The 15,556-nt window shown below is 38.6% G+C and overlaps 1 protein-coding gene across 4 annotated transcripts in view; it reads right to left on the reverse strand.

Moving 5' to 3' along the window:
• Positions 1–4,453: 4,453 nt before the first annotated feature.
• The window catches only part of MAP4K4 (mitogen-activated protein kinase kinase kinase kinase 4), a 155,238-nt gene continuing 144,135 nt past the window's right edge, over positions 4,454–15,556 (reverse strand). For all 4 annotated transcript variants that reach the window (XM_072994510.2, XM_072994508.2, XM_072994507.2 and 1 more), the window contains 6 exons: positions 14,286–14,420; positions 11,154–11,254; positions 10,047–10,196; positions 9,340–9,499; positions 8,299–8,438; positions 4,454–7,624 (listed from right to left, as the gene is read on the reverse strand). In XM_072994510.2, coding sequence (XP_072850611.1) covers positions 7,541–7,624; positions 8,299–8,438; positions 9,340–9,499; positions 10,047–10,196; positions 11,154–11,254; positions 14,286–14,420 — 770 coding nt within the window. In that variant the 3' untranslated portion in view covers positions 4,454–7,540. The remainder of the gene's footprint in view (positions 7,625–8,298; positions 8,439–9,339; positions 9,500–10,046; positions 10,197–11,153; positions 11,255–14,285; positions 14,421–15,556) is intronic.

The raw sequence follows: 15,556 nt of genomic DNA on the forward strand, positions 1-15,556 counted from the left end.
TGGCTGCCTTGCATTGGTTGCCCATTCGTTTCTGCATTGATTTCAAAGTGTTAATGACAACATATAAAGCCCTAAACGGTTTAGGACCTCAATACCTAGCAGAACTCCTTCTCCCACCTAGATCTACTTGAGTCACTCACTATAGCCAGGAAAGATGGCTGATGGGCCCAACACCGAGAGAGGTCGGGAAAGAAAGAACAAGAAACTGGGCCCTCTCGGCAGTGGCCCCTCGACTTTGGAACAGCTTGCCATCAGAGTTCTGCCTGGCACCTTTGCTGGGTGTTTTCAAGAGCCAATTAAAGACTTGGCTCTTTAGGCAGGCCTTCCCTCCTGTCAATACTTGACTTTTACCTTTACTTAGTTTTTTGTCTATTTTCCCATCTTGATCAACACTAATATGTCAATTTAATTTATTCTGTTAACTGTTTTTATGAATGATTTTCTTGTGACCCGCTCTGAGTAGACATTGTCTAGAAGGGCAGGATAAAAGTCTAATAAAATAAATAAATAAATAAATATCTAAATCTGGGTGTGTTCAAATATATCAGTATTACTGCAATTATTTAAGTGAAACTCTTTCAGATACACAAGAGTTCATGCTTACTAAACACGTGTGAGGTGATCATTGTAATTGTTTGGTAGCTCTTCATGACGAACGTTTTGCGTGTGTGTGTGCCTTGGACAGATACTATATTTAGCCATCCAAGGGAAAATCGATACTATTTTCTATACCAGAAGAGGGACTTTACATATTGAAGGCTCTATTTCCTCTACTCACTAGTTAGAACGGCACAACTGGGCTTCAAATGATGTCTTTATTTACTGCATCATCTAAAATTAATTTTCAGTTTTTCTATTTGAACTGCCACAATCTTTTTTTTTTTTTTTTTTTTACTACAAACCAATATGCTGTGCTCAAGGCTAGTTGGAGAACAGTTGACGTTCATGCTTTTAGAAATGGGGGTTCAGCCATGACTTCCTCCCAGGGAGCCAAGTGTTCAGCCCCAAATCTTGATTATGGGACACACTTTAAATTGTGGATGTTAAACCTCCGACCTTTGACCTATGTTTTGGATTATTCCTCTCTTTTTCTCCATTTGTGCCTTCTAAGATGACAAAGTGTTCTAGGGAACGCTTACATTCTTTTGCTTGCTCAGTTAGTCCCAAGAAAGATCCTGCACAACTGAGACTGTTGCCACCCACAAGCCCAATACGGCTCTCTTTGCTTTTCAGTGTCATCGCTGTGGCAGGCCCATAAAGTCAAAATGTGAGGTGAAGCTTAAAATAGGGGTGTTAATGTCACACCCCTAAAAAGTACATTTTCTTCCCACAAAATATACTGAGGATTCATTTTGTATCTTCATCATTGCTGAAAGGAGCCTTGTGGCATAGCGGTTCAACTGCAGTGTTGCAGCGAAAACTCTGTTTATAACCTAGGTTCAATCCTAGTTAGCTGGCTCAAGCTTTCCACTCGTTCGATGTCGGTAAATTGAGTACCCAGCTTGCTGGGGTGGGGGGGAATGTAGTCTGCATAAAACCGCCCAGAGTGCTTTAAGCACTATGGGGTAGTATATAAGCAGTATTGCTTGGCTTTTTTGCTTTTATAGCCCAATTCTTATGCTGTTTACTCTGAAAGCCCAATGAATTCAATATGATCTACTCTCAGATAATACCACTACAAACTTAATTTTCTGCTTTGTCGTTAAGTCGGGTCCGACTCTTCGTGACCCCATGGACCAGAGCACGACAGGCCCTCCTATCTTCCACTGCCTCCCGGAGTTGGGTCAAATTTATATAGGTAACTTCGATGACACTGTCCAACCATCTCGTCCTCTGTCGTCCCCTTCTCCTCCTGCCTTCACACTTTCCTAACATCAGTGTCTTTTCCCAAGCAGTCTTCTCTTCTCATGAGAAGTATTTTCTGCTTAGCAATCAGTTATTCTTACTGTTGTTTAATGGAACGATAAGAGGGAAAGAAGGAAGAGGAAGAATATGGCTAGAGGACCCGTACATAGTGGTGGGGAACACAGTTAAATTGTATTTGAGTTTATATGTTATATGTTTTTGTTTGTTATAGTTATAGAAAATTTAAAAAAAATTTAAAAAGAGGGAAAGCTTCACATAATTCTATAGCTGGAACATGGACTTTATTTCCACGCTAATTTCCCTCTATCTTTATATATACTGTACATACCAGTTGCTCCTAGGTAGTACACAAGCTTTCACAGGCCCATTCATCTACCATCACCATCAGAGGAATTACTATTCTACAGATTGTTTAAGGTAATCACAGTAGCTTGATAGGAATTCTGACAACTGGCAGAGGGTGAAGCCAAACCGCTACATTTCTCTCTGTACAGAATACATCCTTCCCAAAGGAGTTTCAAAACACTAACATGTTGTAACAGAACATGTCTAAACTGTGTGTCGCTGTTGCTCAGATGATTAAGAAACAGCATTTTTACACAATCTTATGGCCAGTGTTCCACTGTAGAGAGAGTATATGTACACTGGACGGAATATTACAGAAAGATTTCACACAAGCATGCGCGTTTTTTTTCAAAATAGATTCTGTAAATTAAAAAAATGCGTATATACATGCCTTATTGCTTCAGGGTTTTTCTTTTGTTAGTTTGTTTTGTTTTTAAGCACCCAAAAATGAGAAGCCCTCCAAAGGAGCTCCAATTTTCATGGGAAATATATCATAAAAAGCAATGCTGTGTGTATGCACGCCACAGAAAAAAAAGTGGGATCTGAGAACTTAGCCTTAAGAGCAGAACAAAAAGCAGTTATTAACCTTTAACAATTCAATGTTTTTATGGGGGGGGGTTGTCTCTTTTCTGCGATTTCAAGTATATTGGAGGATTACAATGGTGGTCTTTTGTTCTAATTTTAGATTTTTTTTAAAGGCACCATTGTTTTCCAAGACCCAATATAAAATTTAAATCATAGATTAGCCCCCTCCCCTCATCACACATTTTGGATACCTGTAAGATTTCTTTAAACTGTCTTATAGGCATTAGTGAAGTGTTAAAGCTGGTGGCAAGATAATTTTTGACTGACTGATTGAAAGATTATTAACATATCCTTTGTTCCATTCTGAGTTGGAGGTATACATTGCAACTGAATTTAATAAGCACAATTAACTGGTCAGATGATACACATCTGGTACTGCTGTTGTTTTTTCCGTACTGAAGAAGAGTAGATTTCCAAGCAAAACCAGACCACTTCAACAGCCAACTAGGTGGAAATCATGCTGAATCTTCATGTTGTATACTGCATTTTTCTTAGGAGCCTGTTTGTCAGGGAAACTGCAGAGCATGCTAGTTCAGTTACATCTGTGCAAGGGTGATGATGCCACCAGCAACGGAAGATTTTCAGCTTGTCCAGTCCAATGCATGAGAAAAGAACTGTGTGAACCTGGGAAAGGAAGAAGTCTTCGATTACTGGAAATCTCCCCCTGCTGGTGACGACTTAAGGAACATGAGCTCAATGAGAACCCTGGATCCTTCACAATCTTCCTTGCATGTGTTCTGTTTTGGGAAGTGTTTGCACCACTCATCATTTTGTATTTGCATATGATCTTGGTTGGCACCATTTCACTTCCTTTTTGTTTTTCTCATTTGCAGAATAAAAAGGCACTCCTGTACCAAAACATTTGGGATAAAGTCTGTCATTCAGGTGCTCTATCGTAATATTGCTTCCCCCACCTCAGCCATGATTCCAGAAAAAAATAATAGGGTGAATAACAACTTGCACATGTACTACTGAGTGCCCAAATGCAAGGGATGATGATATGGAACATGGCTCAGCACTGGTGTTAATGAAAACAAGAGAAACAACTGATCTAATCTTTTCAGAAGACTTGATGGAAAAAATTGCTACATCATCCAAACAGTCTCTGTAAACCATTCTGCATTGCTTCAACAAAATGATACACACAATTTTTCCTGTTATGTCCACATCTACATGCATATTTGTGTGTCTTTCAGCAAGGGTAGCTTTTAGCACATACTATATAACTGCAATCAGGGGGACGTGGTGGAGCTGCAGTTAAACCGCAGAAGCGTCTGTGCTGCAAGGTCAGAAGACCTGCAGTCGTAAGATCAAATCCACGTGACAGAGTGAGCTCCCGTCGCTAGTCCCAGCTCCCGCCAACCTGTAAATGCGAATAGATAAATAGGTACCACCATGGTGGGAAGGTATTCCGTATCTAGTCGTGCTGACCATGTGACCACAGAAGATTGTCTTCGGACAAACGCTAGCTCTGAGTTGGAAACGGAGATGAGCACCGCCCCCTAGAGTCGAACACAACCGGGCAAATTGTCAAGGGGAACCTTTACCTTTTTATGTAACTGTAATCATGGGCTAAGTTGGTCCCCCCCCCAACTTTGAAAAGTACATATTGAAATCCTCTTTTAAAAAATACTCAAAAATGCTTTCTGCACACACATAGGTGTCATTTTTACTTTATTTAAGGAAAGGGCAGGGGGAAACAGTATTTTTATAATACACAAAAGACAAATTAGACAGCACTGCAAAAAAGGCTGAGTGTTTCATTGCCAGTCTGCTTTGCAGCTCTACAATTAGTCATTTTACTGTAATTCTGTCATTTGTATTATTGTTTAAGCATCTTTATAATTGGCAGAATCTGGGGTTGTTTTAAAAAAATCACAAAAATGTGTACTGCTACTACTATGCAAACCTAAACCCCACAAAATCACTTGGAAATAAACCATAAATATGTGATGCACATTAGTGTAACAAAACCATTTTGTAAACATTTTCTCCAACGTAACATGTGCATACGATAAAAATAAAGTCACTGCAGTCATACAGTTAGAGTTACTTTGACTTAAGATACAGAAATTATTACTTAAAGATTAAAACTAACTAGGAGTATTTTTTTAATGTTTACCAATAGCACTGCTTTAAAAAATGGGTTTGAACATTTTCTACGTAGTGGTTTCATAATACTGATTCAACTGGTTAAGTTTGCCACCCTGGCACATGTGTGGTGTTTGGGGCAGATAAACAGCAGTACTGTTGAACAAGTCATTTCTCCATCGCCTTGTAGAGTATTGATCTGGGAGAATTTCTCCATGTCATGCTCCTCACCCCCTTGATGTTTCACAGAATGTGGTCAGGATATTGATCTGGGAGAACTTCTCCATCTCACAATATTCCTACATTTATAACAGTAGTCTTCTTTTTGCTAAACGTGAAACAAGATGGCACGAGAGAAGAGGGTGTGATCTTTTCTCAGCTTTAACCACATTAGTCTTTTCCTCTGGACAACTAGCTAATCAACTGTGCAACAAGGTGAATGCAAAAGAGGTCTCTACTGCCCATGTTTGGATTGATCTTCTGGTTCCCCATTCAGTTTCTGCCAGACAAAGCAGAGCCACAGTTTCAGTTGTTCACCCAGAAGTACAAAGAAATGTGAAATCCAACTGCAACCTTAGCCCTGATAGTCAATATTACTCCAAAGCCAAACAATTAAAAAAAGATAGAGAGAGATTTCAAATAGTTTTTTTCTGTCAACAATTACAAGGCGCTCTTATTTGTTTGATACACACTTATTTGGGGGGAACGGGAATTTTCCTGCTTTATCAAAGAAAGTCTTTAGCGATTTTTTTTTAAAAAAAGGTTGGGTCAAAGAAAAGAACAGCCGATTGGTGCCCAAAGCATGGCTTATTGAGCAGAAGGCTCATTCATCTGGTGCTGTTAAACACAGAATCAGTCATATGACTATCTCACTTGACCTGTCAAGTATCTTGACTGAAGATCCACATTTCAATCCCCACCTACCATGCCATGAAAAAAAAGGCAACCACACCAGAAGACTCAGCCCATGAAACTCCGGAAACCAATTCTCTTACTGAATAGTGAGCTTAAGGCAGCTGTCAACAAAAGTACCCCAAAGAGAGTAAAAAATGTTTTTAAAAACCATAAATGATCAGATCATGACACTGTGCATTATTACATCACCAACAGATTACACACTCAAGTTTTCTCAAGTAATAAACACATGTAATCTTTAAACGAAGTATTATTCTTGAGACATTTATTACAAAGGCCAAAAACTTAGTGATAAAACAAAACTGAGGTTGTTGGTTTTTTTTCCTTTAAAAAGGTGGGGTGAAGGAAAGAAAAAGGAAAGCCAAGAGTTTGAATTTTACATTGAAACGTAAGTATATGCTGCTTTAAAAACGAATAAGCAGTATCAACTACATTCTTAAAATGGTTTTAGTGCATTGCATTATTAGAAAAGAAAAATGTAATTTCCCCAGTTTCCCACAACATTTAAGAAGTTAAGAGAACTAGCCTAGTTTTTGTTACTCGCCTGTCACCAAGCTCCGTATGTTAAGAATAAAACGTTCCAGATCTTAGGCTAAACGCACTTTTTAATTCCCATTCATGATGACACTGGTAAAAAATAAAGTGAAAAGTCTGCTTTCAAAATTTTAAAAATGGACTACTTAAGCATCACTGTGTTACTGCCACAAGTCTAATTCAACCATTACAAATGACTGCTGGTCTCTCCTGTTGAAACCTGTTACAAAATTAACAGTCAAACCTTTAATCTGCTAGTTTTGGTATTATGATTAATTGGACATTATTATTTGTTATCCTAAAAAAAGTATAAACCTAAACCACCTCTTTTATTGTATGCATTAGAAATGAGGTAGGCACAAAAATAAACATGTTTGACATTTTCTTTCCCCAAAGGCTGCACAAGCAGACTGGTAGTAAAGTTGTTGCACATTTAAGGTTTAAACAAAAATTAAACCTTTAACTGAGGCAGTGCTAACACTGACGTTACCAAGTTCTGTCCTAATGCAGAGTCATTATAGAAAAATGACCAATTCTGCTTTTAAAAAAATCCATAGTTTTCAGGCAAAACTTGGTACAAAGGAATAAAATGACGAAACTCTTGGCTAGGCCAAAACTTAAAAAAAAAAAAAAGTCACCCCACCTCCCCTAAAACCACTGTGCCTTTCACATTTTATAAATATTAGCTTTTAAAACCTGCATCTTCCTCTTTGCTCACATATTGTCACATTAGGAAAAAAAAAGAACAGAAGAAGAAAGAAAAAAGTCAATTAAATACATTGTTAATATTACTATATTAGATTCGCACTCTGCTTCAGCAACGCTGGCTCTGCCTACGACACCCTCCTGCCACCTTCTTATACCTGCCTCCTTTCAAAAACATGTTTCTGACAGTCTCTTCTTTTCGTTCTCTAGGAAATCTGGAGCTGAGGGGAAGAGGAATGGGAGGAGGAAAAGGAGAGAGACCTGACTCTTTCTCTAGTGGGATCCCAAATCAGAGTAGCACCTAATGGCAAGATCTTTACAGCACCAGCTGCAGACCGCAGCCTTCGTTTAAAAACAAAAAGAACCCAACACCAGTGATTCCTGCACACACAATGGCAAGTGGCACGGCATCATGGCAGATCTGGATTCCAGTTGCAAATGATTTCCAAGTTATGAAGACTCCCGGCGACCACAATCCCTCAGTTAGACCGCATCGCTTCTACCAGCTCAGAAGGGAAGTCCTGCCTAAGGTCATGAAATAAACTTGACTGCTTCCACCAGAGCGAACTGAGGCAAAGAAAACCTGCAAAACATGAAAAAGCAAACTTGCTTACCAATGAAGCAAAGCAGTACAAAGAAGGCAAGAGAACCATTTCAAGCACAGCAGCTAGAAGTATAGTTATTACATGTCTTTAAATACAGCTGTGGCGTCCACCCAGGTCATGAATATTAATGCGATGCCTGCATAAACCAATGGGAGTGCTGGAGGGGTGGAGTCCCGAACTATAAGAGACTCAGCACGAGGAGGGGTAGTTAGTGGAGGAGATTGAGGAGTTTTTGGAGTTTGGGCGGGAAAGTGGTGGTTGAGAGTGGATAAAGGAGGATGTTCGTTTAACCGTTAACAACATTGCATGTTCTGTCAACATCTCTAACAATAAACAATTTCTATTTGTTTCTTTTAAAATGACACATTGCCTGGACCTCTGCAATCAATAATAAACAATGTTGATGTAATCAACTGGCGGCAGCTGAAATACAGGTAGCGTGAGCTCTTAAGTTTGGTGAAACAAATAAGGGCCACGTGGGAACACTGACAATGGCGCTGGCAGCTTTGTGGAGCATCAAATATTTTGATCCCCATGCCCAACTAGACTTCACAAATCTCAGACTAATCACTAGCATCTGTTTTGTCTCTTCTCCACTGTAATTCTGAAACGGCAAAAACTGAATGAAAGTATGGAGAAACATCTAGCATACCTTGTCATTCCGTTCACATAGAAATTTGAGTCTTTGTGCCCTTTTGTGCATAAATACCCCATCCAAGTGTCCTGTCTCCACCGATCGTATCTCAATAGCCTTTTCTCCCCAGCCCATAATTTGATTGGATCGAATATAGGCTTTTCAACAAAAAGAAAAAGATGGACATTATGAAGTAACATAAAGTGCAGTGGCTGCCTTTTGCATTGTAGGCTCAAATACATTCTGCTAAATAATAGAATTTCTCGAATCAAATAACACTCATCTTCAGGACAGAATAAACTGTTTTAAATCTTGCTGTGAACTGCTCAAGAGTCATGGAAAGCTAGAAGAGAATCATATGTCACCAAACATTTTGATGATTATTATCTAATTCCTTTTCAATAATTGTCAAAACCTAAAAGTCCAAGAACAGGCAGCACAATTCTATCTACATCTCCTCAGAAGTTTGTTTGTTTAATTTATCCACCGCCCATCTAGACCAAAATCTACTCTGCCAATGGAATTTACACCCCAGTATGTATAGAACTACATACTGAGAAAAGAAGTTTCTTTAGCCAATATATCTGGGAGAAGAGCGAGGAAGCAAATTCACAACTATCTATAAAATTTAATTCAAGTGAGATTATTTCAGGTTTTTTTTTTAATTCCAGGGGTCAGTTATCTGAGTCTATGACAGAGAAAACAAGGGGCTAAACCAGCTCCAACACATTGTTGGGCAGGTCTGTTTGCGTGTGTATGTGTATATGATCCATCAACAGTTATTAGAAAGGTTTTCTAAACCATATATAAAGTGCATTAAGCTCTGTGGACCATTTAATGTAATTATTGTGATAACAGGTGGATTCTTATAAACATCAATAAAATAATCACAGTTTTCTCTTTCTTGGTTCTATACAAGTAAGAAGATATTACATTTCTAGTAGCTCAAGTGACAGCCTTTCACAAAGCAAAGCAAAACAAAACCCAACCCACCTCTCTATTTGGCCACATGGCTTCCCTAACACTGCAAATAATTTGGAAATCTTTTGTCATACATACCCACTGATGTAGGCATTTCTCCCCACTGCAGAACCACATCTTTCGTGATCCTTCCATATGTATTAACATATACTCCTTCATCCTCATAGCAAACTAGCAGCTCCATCCCATCAGTGTTTGGTAGAATGATGATTGCATGTGGCTGGATACTACTCTGGATCTGGGAACAATATACACACATTCATGAATTCTGAGTCAGTAATTCAAACTGGGCACTCTTGGTTGGTTATTCCCTTGGACTATGTATTTCACAAATTCACAGAATCACCTACTTTGCAAGGTATGATGGACTTAAGAGCCTCACAAGGTATGATTGACTTAAGAGCCTCACATCGGATGGTAATGACCATTTTAAGAACATAAGTATAATGTCTGAAATCCTGTTGCTTTATTAGATATGCAGAAGGCACCACTTGGCTTTTTGGGAGAGGGGGCACTCGCTCACTAGCTTGATGCATGGTTCAGAATCACACTGTAGACTTGTTACCTGCCAGTGAGGAAGGATTGAACTTTACACCTTTTGCATAACACAACAAAGCAATAGGATTTCAGCCAATGAATTAGATTTAAAACATGCATTCTTTTTTTAAAAAAACATTTTGGTACCATTCTTCATCTAATTAGCATTTCAGGTAGTTGAAATAAAATAATTAACAAAATAATATGGCATAGGGAATGTAACAGAATAAAACACCTTGGATTCTTACATGCGTTGGGAGGTAAATATCATACACTGATCCAGAATCCACATCAACTGCATGAAATCCAGCACACGATCCATAAATCACCTTCAGTCTCTGACCTTCTTCTACAGTAAGATCCACTAATAATGGCTTATGTACTAAGTCTCCAAATGACTGTCATACAGAGGAAAATACAGATATTTAGTACACTACATTAAAACAGGTTGCCTTAGTTACACAGATAAACAGTTATAGATCCATCCTGCAATCCATCCCATGAATAAAAGGCAGCACAGCTGGTTCTCCTCACCATGTTACCCTCAGAACAACACTGCAAGGTGCCTGAGGCTGAGCGAGTAAGTGCCCAGTGGTGAGTTTCATGGCTTGGTGAGGACTGTAACCCAGATCTGTTAGATCGCATTTCAAACCCCTGGTCATGCCACAACATTAGTCCTTGCCCTTGGTGTTCAGGATTCCCAGAACATGCCTCATCCAAAATAAGCCAAATCCATTTCCCTTACAAGCAAGAAAAATTCACCACAAGTATTACACCTTTCCACTGACAGGAAAGAAGGAAGGAAAAGATGTTGCAGAGCAATGTACACTCACCCTATGATCTCCTCTGCCTTTTAAAGAACATACTGTATATTGTACATTGAGAAGTGTCCAAAAATTAATAAAGGGATTCTCAGGTATAGTACAGTGAGTATATCCTATGGACGTCTGGTTTCCTGACTGTCTCCTGGTTCATGATTAGAAATTGACACAAACCGCTGGCTTGGTGGTTTGTGCCAGTTTGTCCTTCGGCCGAACAGATGTTCGGCGCTTCCCAATCCTGCCTCCTCCAGCAGGCGCCCACTCAGAGGCAGCACCCAGGCTTCCCTGCCTCACTTCTTCTGGGTGCTGCCTCTGAATGGTTGCCTACCAGAGGAAGGCGGGGTTGGGAAGCGCTAAACACCTGTTGGTCCGAAGGAAAACCATCAGAAACCGCCGATCTCTAATCACGATTGTTCTTCACTAGCATACCCTAAGTCAAATAATAATTTAAATTCTATTACACTGAACTCTTGAACACATGCAACATGTAAACACTTTGCCACGTAGACCAGTTCTGTAAGCATGCATCCTTACCTTAAATGCCATGAATTTGTGGTATGGTTTTGGTGCCCAGGCATAGACTTCCACTGAACTCTTCAAAGCAATTACTAAGAATTTGATTCTTTCATATTTTACTGAAATTTTAAAAGGACAGTAAAGGACATTGTAAAGACTGGAATTATAAGATTGTCTTATAACACTATGAAATTACCAGTAGTCAAACCATGGCTGGAATACAGTTCCTTGGTGTAGCATGTTGCACTAGAGTAGGCCCAATGAATCAGTGGAGATTTGTTGAGTCAACTCCTCTGGAAGTATCATTGATTCAAATGGGCACACCCTAGTTGAAACCATTCTAGCATTGTTGTTGCTATGTGCTATTAAGTCACCTCCAGATTTATGATGACCCTATGAACAAGCAATCTCTAAAATGTTCTGTCTTCGACAACCTTGCTCAGCTCTTCTCAATTCAAGCCTATGAGTTTAGGGATTTGATCCATCTCATAGCTGGTCTTCATATTTTCCTGCTGCTTTCAATCTTCCCAGCAGACAATCCTGCCTTCTCATGATGTACCCAAAGTAGGACAGCCTCAGTTGCATCATTTTTGCCTCCAGAGATAGTTCAGAGTTGACTTGTTCTAGGGCCCCCTTGTTCATCTTTTTGGCCATTTCTTCTTGGATTTTAGCACAGTAAATTGCAAATAAACTATTTGTTATTATTTATTTTGCTTACATACTGCTGACTTGGAAGAGGTGAATCATTAAAACTCCACTAATTCAAGGAGCCTGTTCTAGTTCATTTTACTATGCCAAGCAACAGGATTTCAATCTATGCTTCATAACTCCATATATGAAATACACGTATAAGACCCAATACAGAAGATAGCTACAATTAAGTTAGCATGCAATTTATTCCATTAAAATTATGAACTGTTGTCATTCCTCAAAAAACTGATTTGCAAAAAATAAAAATAAAAAAATCCTTATTTCTTTAAACAAAAACATTCTTAAAATTTCTTACTTATGCTAAGTAAACTCCCTAATTTATAGTTATAACAAGTGTCGACATTGCCAGTGTTCTTCTGTACCATCTCCTATAGTTTCAAATCATATTCACATAATATTTTGAAAGACCTTTACACCCTTTTCATCCAAAGGATTATTTGAAAGACAGATGAAGACAGATTTCAACACTTTAGACTATTTAGACTGGCAATGTTTTTTTTGTGTCAAGCCATGAGAGATAAAGTTGAATTTTAATTTTAAAGCTAATAAACATTAACACATCTAGTAAACAAAACTAAAAGGAAAAAAAATAAACTGCCTACACTTTAGGTATTTTCTCTATCATTTGGAAGAAAGTGCTTATACTATTTATCCTTATGGCACCCCATTCCCCTTCCAGAATTGTATAGGCTCTTCTGTTAAACTTTATTCCTTCTCCTTTATCAATACAAAATTAATAAACTCTCATCATATATCTGCAAACAGAGTTTTAGTAGTCATCGCCTTCTTAGCTTTTATATTACTTATCAGTAGAGATGAAAAATTTCTGTTTTTCCCCCGTTTTTTTTTTTCCAGAGTGGAAAATTTTTAGAAATGTTGCATCTCTACATATCAGGCAAAAACAAAAGAAAAATAAAAAATAAAGAAGACAAAAATGTGGCACCTTAAGGACTATAACTGCTATATTTTAATTTGAGCTTTCATGGACAAGTCCACATGTCCTCAGATATGAGTAAGTTTGTCATTAAATGCCATATCTCAGATTTCTCTCTAATGGGGTCATGGTGGTGTTGCGGGTTAAATTGCAGAAGCCTCTGTGCTGCAAGGTCTGCAGACCAGCCGTCGTATGATTGAATCCACGCGACGGAGTGAACTCCTGTCGCTTGTCCCAGCTCCTGCCAACCTAGCCGTTCGAAAGCATGTAAAAATGCAAGAGATAAATAGGCACCATGACGGTGGGAAGATAACGGCATTCGGTATTTAGTCGCGCTAGCCACGTGACCACGGAAACTGTCTACGGACAAACACCGGCTCTACGGCTTGGAGACACCCTAAAGTTGGACACGACTGGACTAAATGTCAAGGGGAACCTTTACCTTTACCTAGATTTCTCTCTATAGGAAACACTTAATGGTATGTTGTGAGCTGGTTTCCAGCTCCTAGGAATAATCAATCTTACCACTGCTAACAGATTAGAAACTAATTATCTCATCATCTACTCATCCATCTCCTTTTCGAATAATGATAAAAGTACTATTTTGGGATATATACTTAGATTTCTTAGATTTAAACTGCTTATTTCATTTATTTCTTTAAAAAACAGGGTTGCAATGTTCAGTATGAACAGTTGACAAATTGTTTAAGAATATCTAGTTAAAGAACTACTTTTGATTAACTGGGCAACTGAGTGATTTTTTTTAAGTATTAAAATTGTGAGCGGCAGCTACCATTTTAAAAAGAAGCAGTTTTCTTTGTTACAAAGGAAGGAAAACCTCTAACCTGTTAATTGCTTCAATGTATACCTACTTCATTCCCTTTCAAGAATAATTCATACATACTGGAGCAATTGATACTTTCCAATGTTGGAGGAAAGGGAAAAGAAGAAGAACAACAACAACAATGGAGAGGAACTGTTTACAGATTCAGCCAAAGCAATGCTCTTAAGTTAAAACAATTTTTTTTCTGGGAACAGAGCCAGCACCTGAAACAATGATTTATTTATTCTTCTATGGGACAAAATGCACTTAAAAGAAAAGAAATGATCTACCACAGCTTGGTTTACATACTTTCTGCCCTGGTTACTCTCTGCCATGTTCAAAACTGCTTAAAACAATAGACGGAACAGAAACCTGTTCCTTTCCCCTCTTGGAACTAGATTTAAAGGAAGACCAGGAAAAGTGATGACGCCAAGGCTGGGGGGAAATGGATAAAGTGCCCCCAGTTTGCCTATGCTCCTGATGACACACAGCTTGATAAACATAAAAGGAAATTCATCCAACATTCATACTCAAAGATATAAATAAAGAGGCTTCCTTTATGCCACATATTCATAATGGAAGGCTATATGCTAGGCAGAATTCATTTGAACAATACAGATTTATTTTAACCAGACGTTTCCTTTATATGTTATTCCCTCTTTGTGGATTGTGATGGACTCACCAACTTTATAGTGCACACAGCCTTCCAAATCACCCACAGTGGTCCAGCCTTGTTTCTTTTCTACTTCAGGGTCATTGTGAAGAATTTTATTTCTCAGCCACGACAGATAGTAAACTCTCAATTTGTTCTTCTTACCTAATAAAATACGCAGTTTGCTAAGAATGGACAGTAAAGCAAACTTAAACACACAACGGTGATATGAACTGCAATAAAGCAGGCAAAAACGCAATACAGCAATGATTCGTGTAAAGGTATTTTTTCTTCTTCTAGGAATTTTATTGCCTGCTATGTTTTAAAAAAAAGGTACATCAAGAAAACAAGAGAGAGAGAGAATGTTTTTCTGTGCTGTCAAGTTGGAACAGACCTATGGAGACCCTAACAGGGCTCTCAAGGCAAGTGAGGTACTTTAAGGAGTGGTTTTACCAGTTCTGCTCCCTCAGTGAGTTTCCATAGCTGAGCAGGAATTTGAACCTCCAGAGTCCATATCATGGAGGGCTGGTAAGCATTATATCTGGTTTTGTCATTAAAACCAAAGTGGGGTTACTTTTAAATTAAGCTTTTGAAAATAGGATTAATTAAGAGTTTAAAAATTTATGCATTTTGTTGACTTTTGATACTGGTCAGCTGCATTGTAAACCAGGATGAGAGAGGATAGTGGGGAAAGGCTTATGAAAAAAGAGAGTAAACATATTTACATCCTTTCACCAACTCTTTCACTTTATCCTTTCATTAAAACAAGTTAACAACAAGGGGTCTTGAGGCACTGTGGTTAAGCTGCAGTATTGCAGCTAAGATTCTGCTCGTGTCCTGAGTTCGATCCCAATGGGCTCAAGTAACTGACTCAAGGTTGACTCAGCCTTCCATCCTTCTGAGGTCAGTAAACTGAGTACCCAGCTCAATGGGTTTGGGGGAACAATGTGTAGGCTGAATTATTAAACTGTAATCCACACAAAGAGTGCTTTAAACACTATGGGGCCCATAGATCTGCAACACACTTTGCTTTGAACACACAAGATGTCTGATATATGAATTCTAGTTAGTAGTTCACTCTCCGTGGGACCACACACAAAAAAACCGGGGGAGGGGGAAATATATAATAATGGTACCCAAGCTTTTGGGCAACAGAAAAAGATGAATGAAGTCCCTCCCCCTCAATCTTAACTTTCTCTCCACAGAGAGTAACATGTCCGAAAAGGAGAATAGGGTCTATAAGAAAGCAAGAAACCCAGTTTTCCAAGTACGTAACATTACTATTACCTAACTGGGTAGGG

This window comes from Pogona vitticeps, chromosome 3 (genome assembly GCF_051106095.1).
Source record: "Pogona vitticeps strain Pit_001003342236 chromosome 3, PviZW2.1, whole genome shotgun sequence".
NCBI lineage: Eukaryota > Metazoa > Chordata > Lepidosauria > Squamata > Agamidae > Pogona > Pogona vitticeps.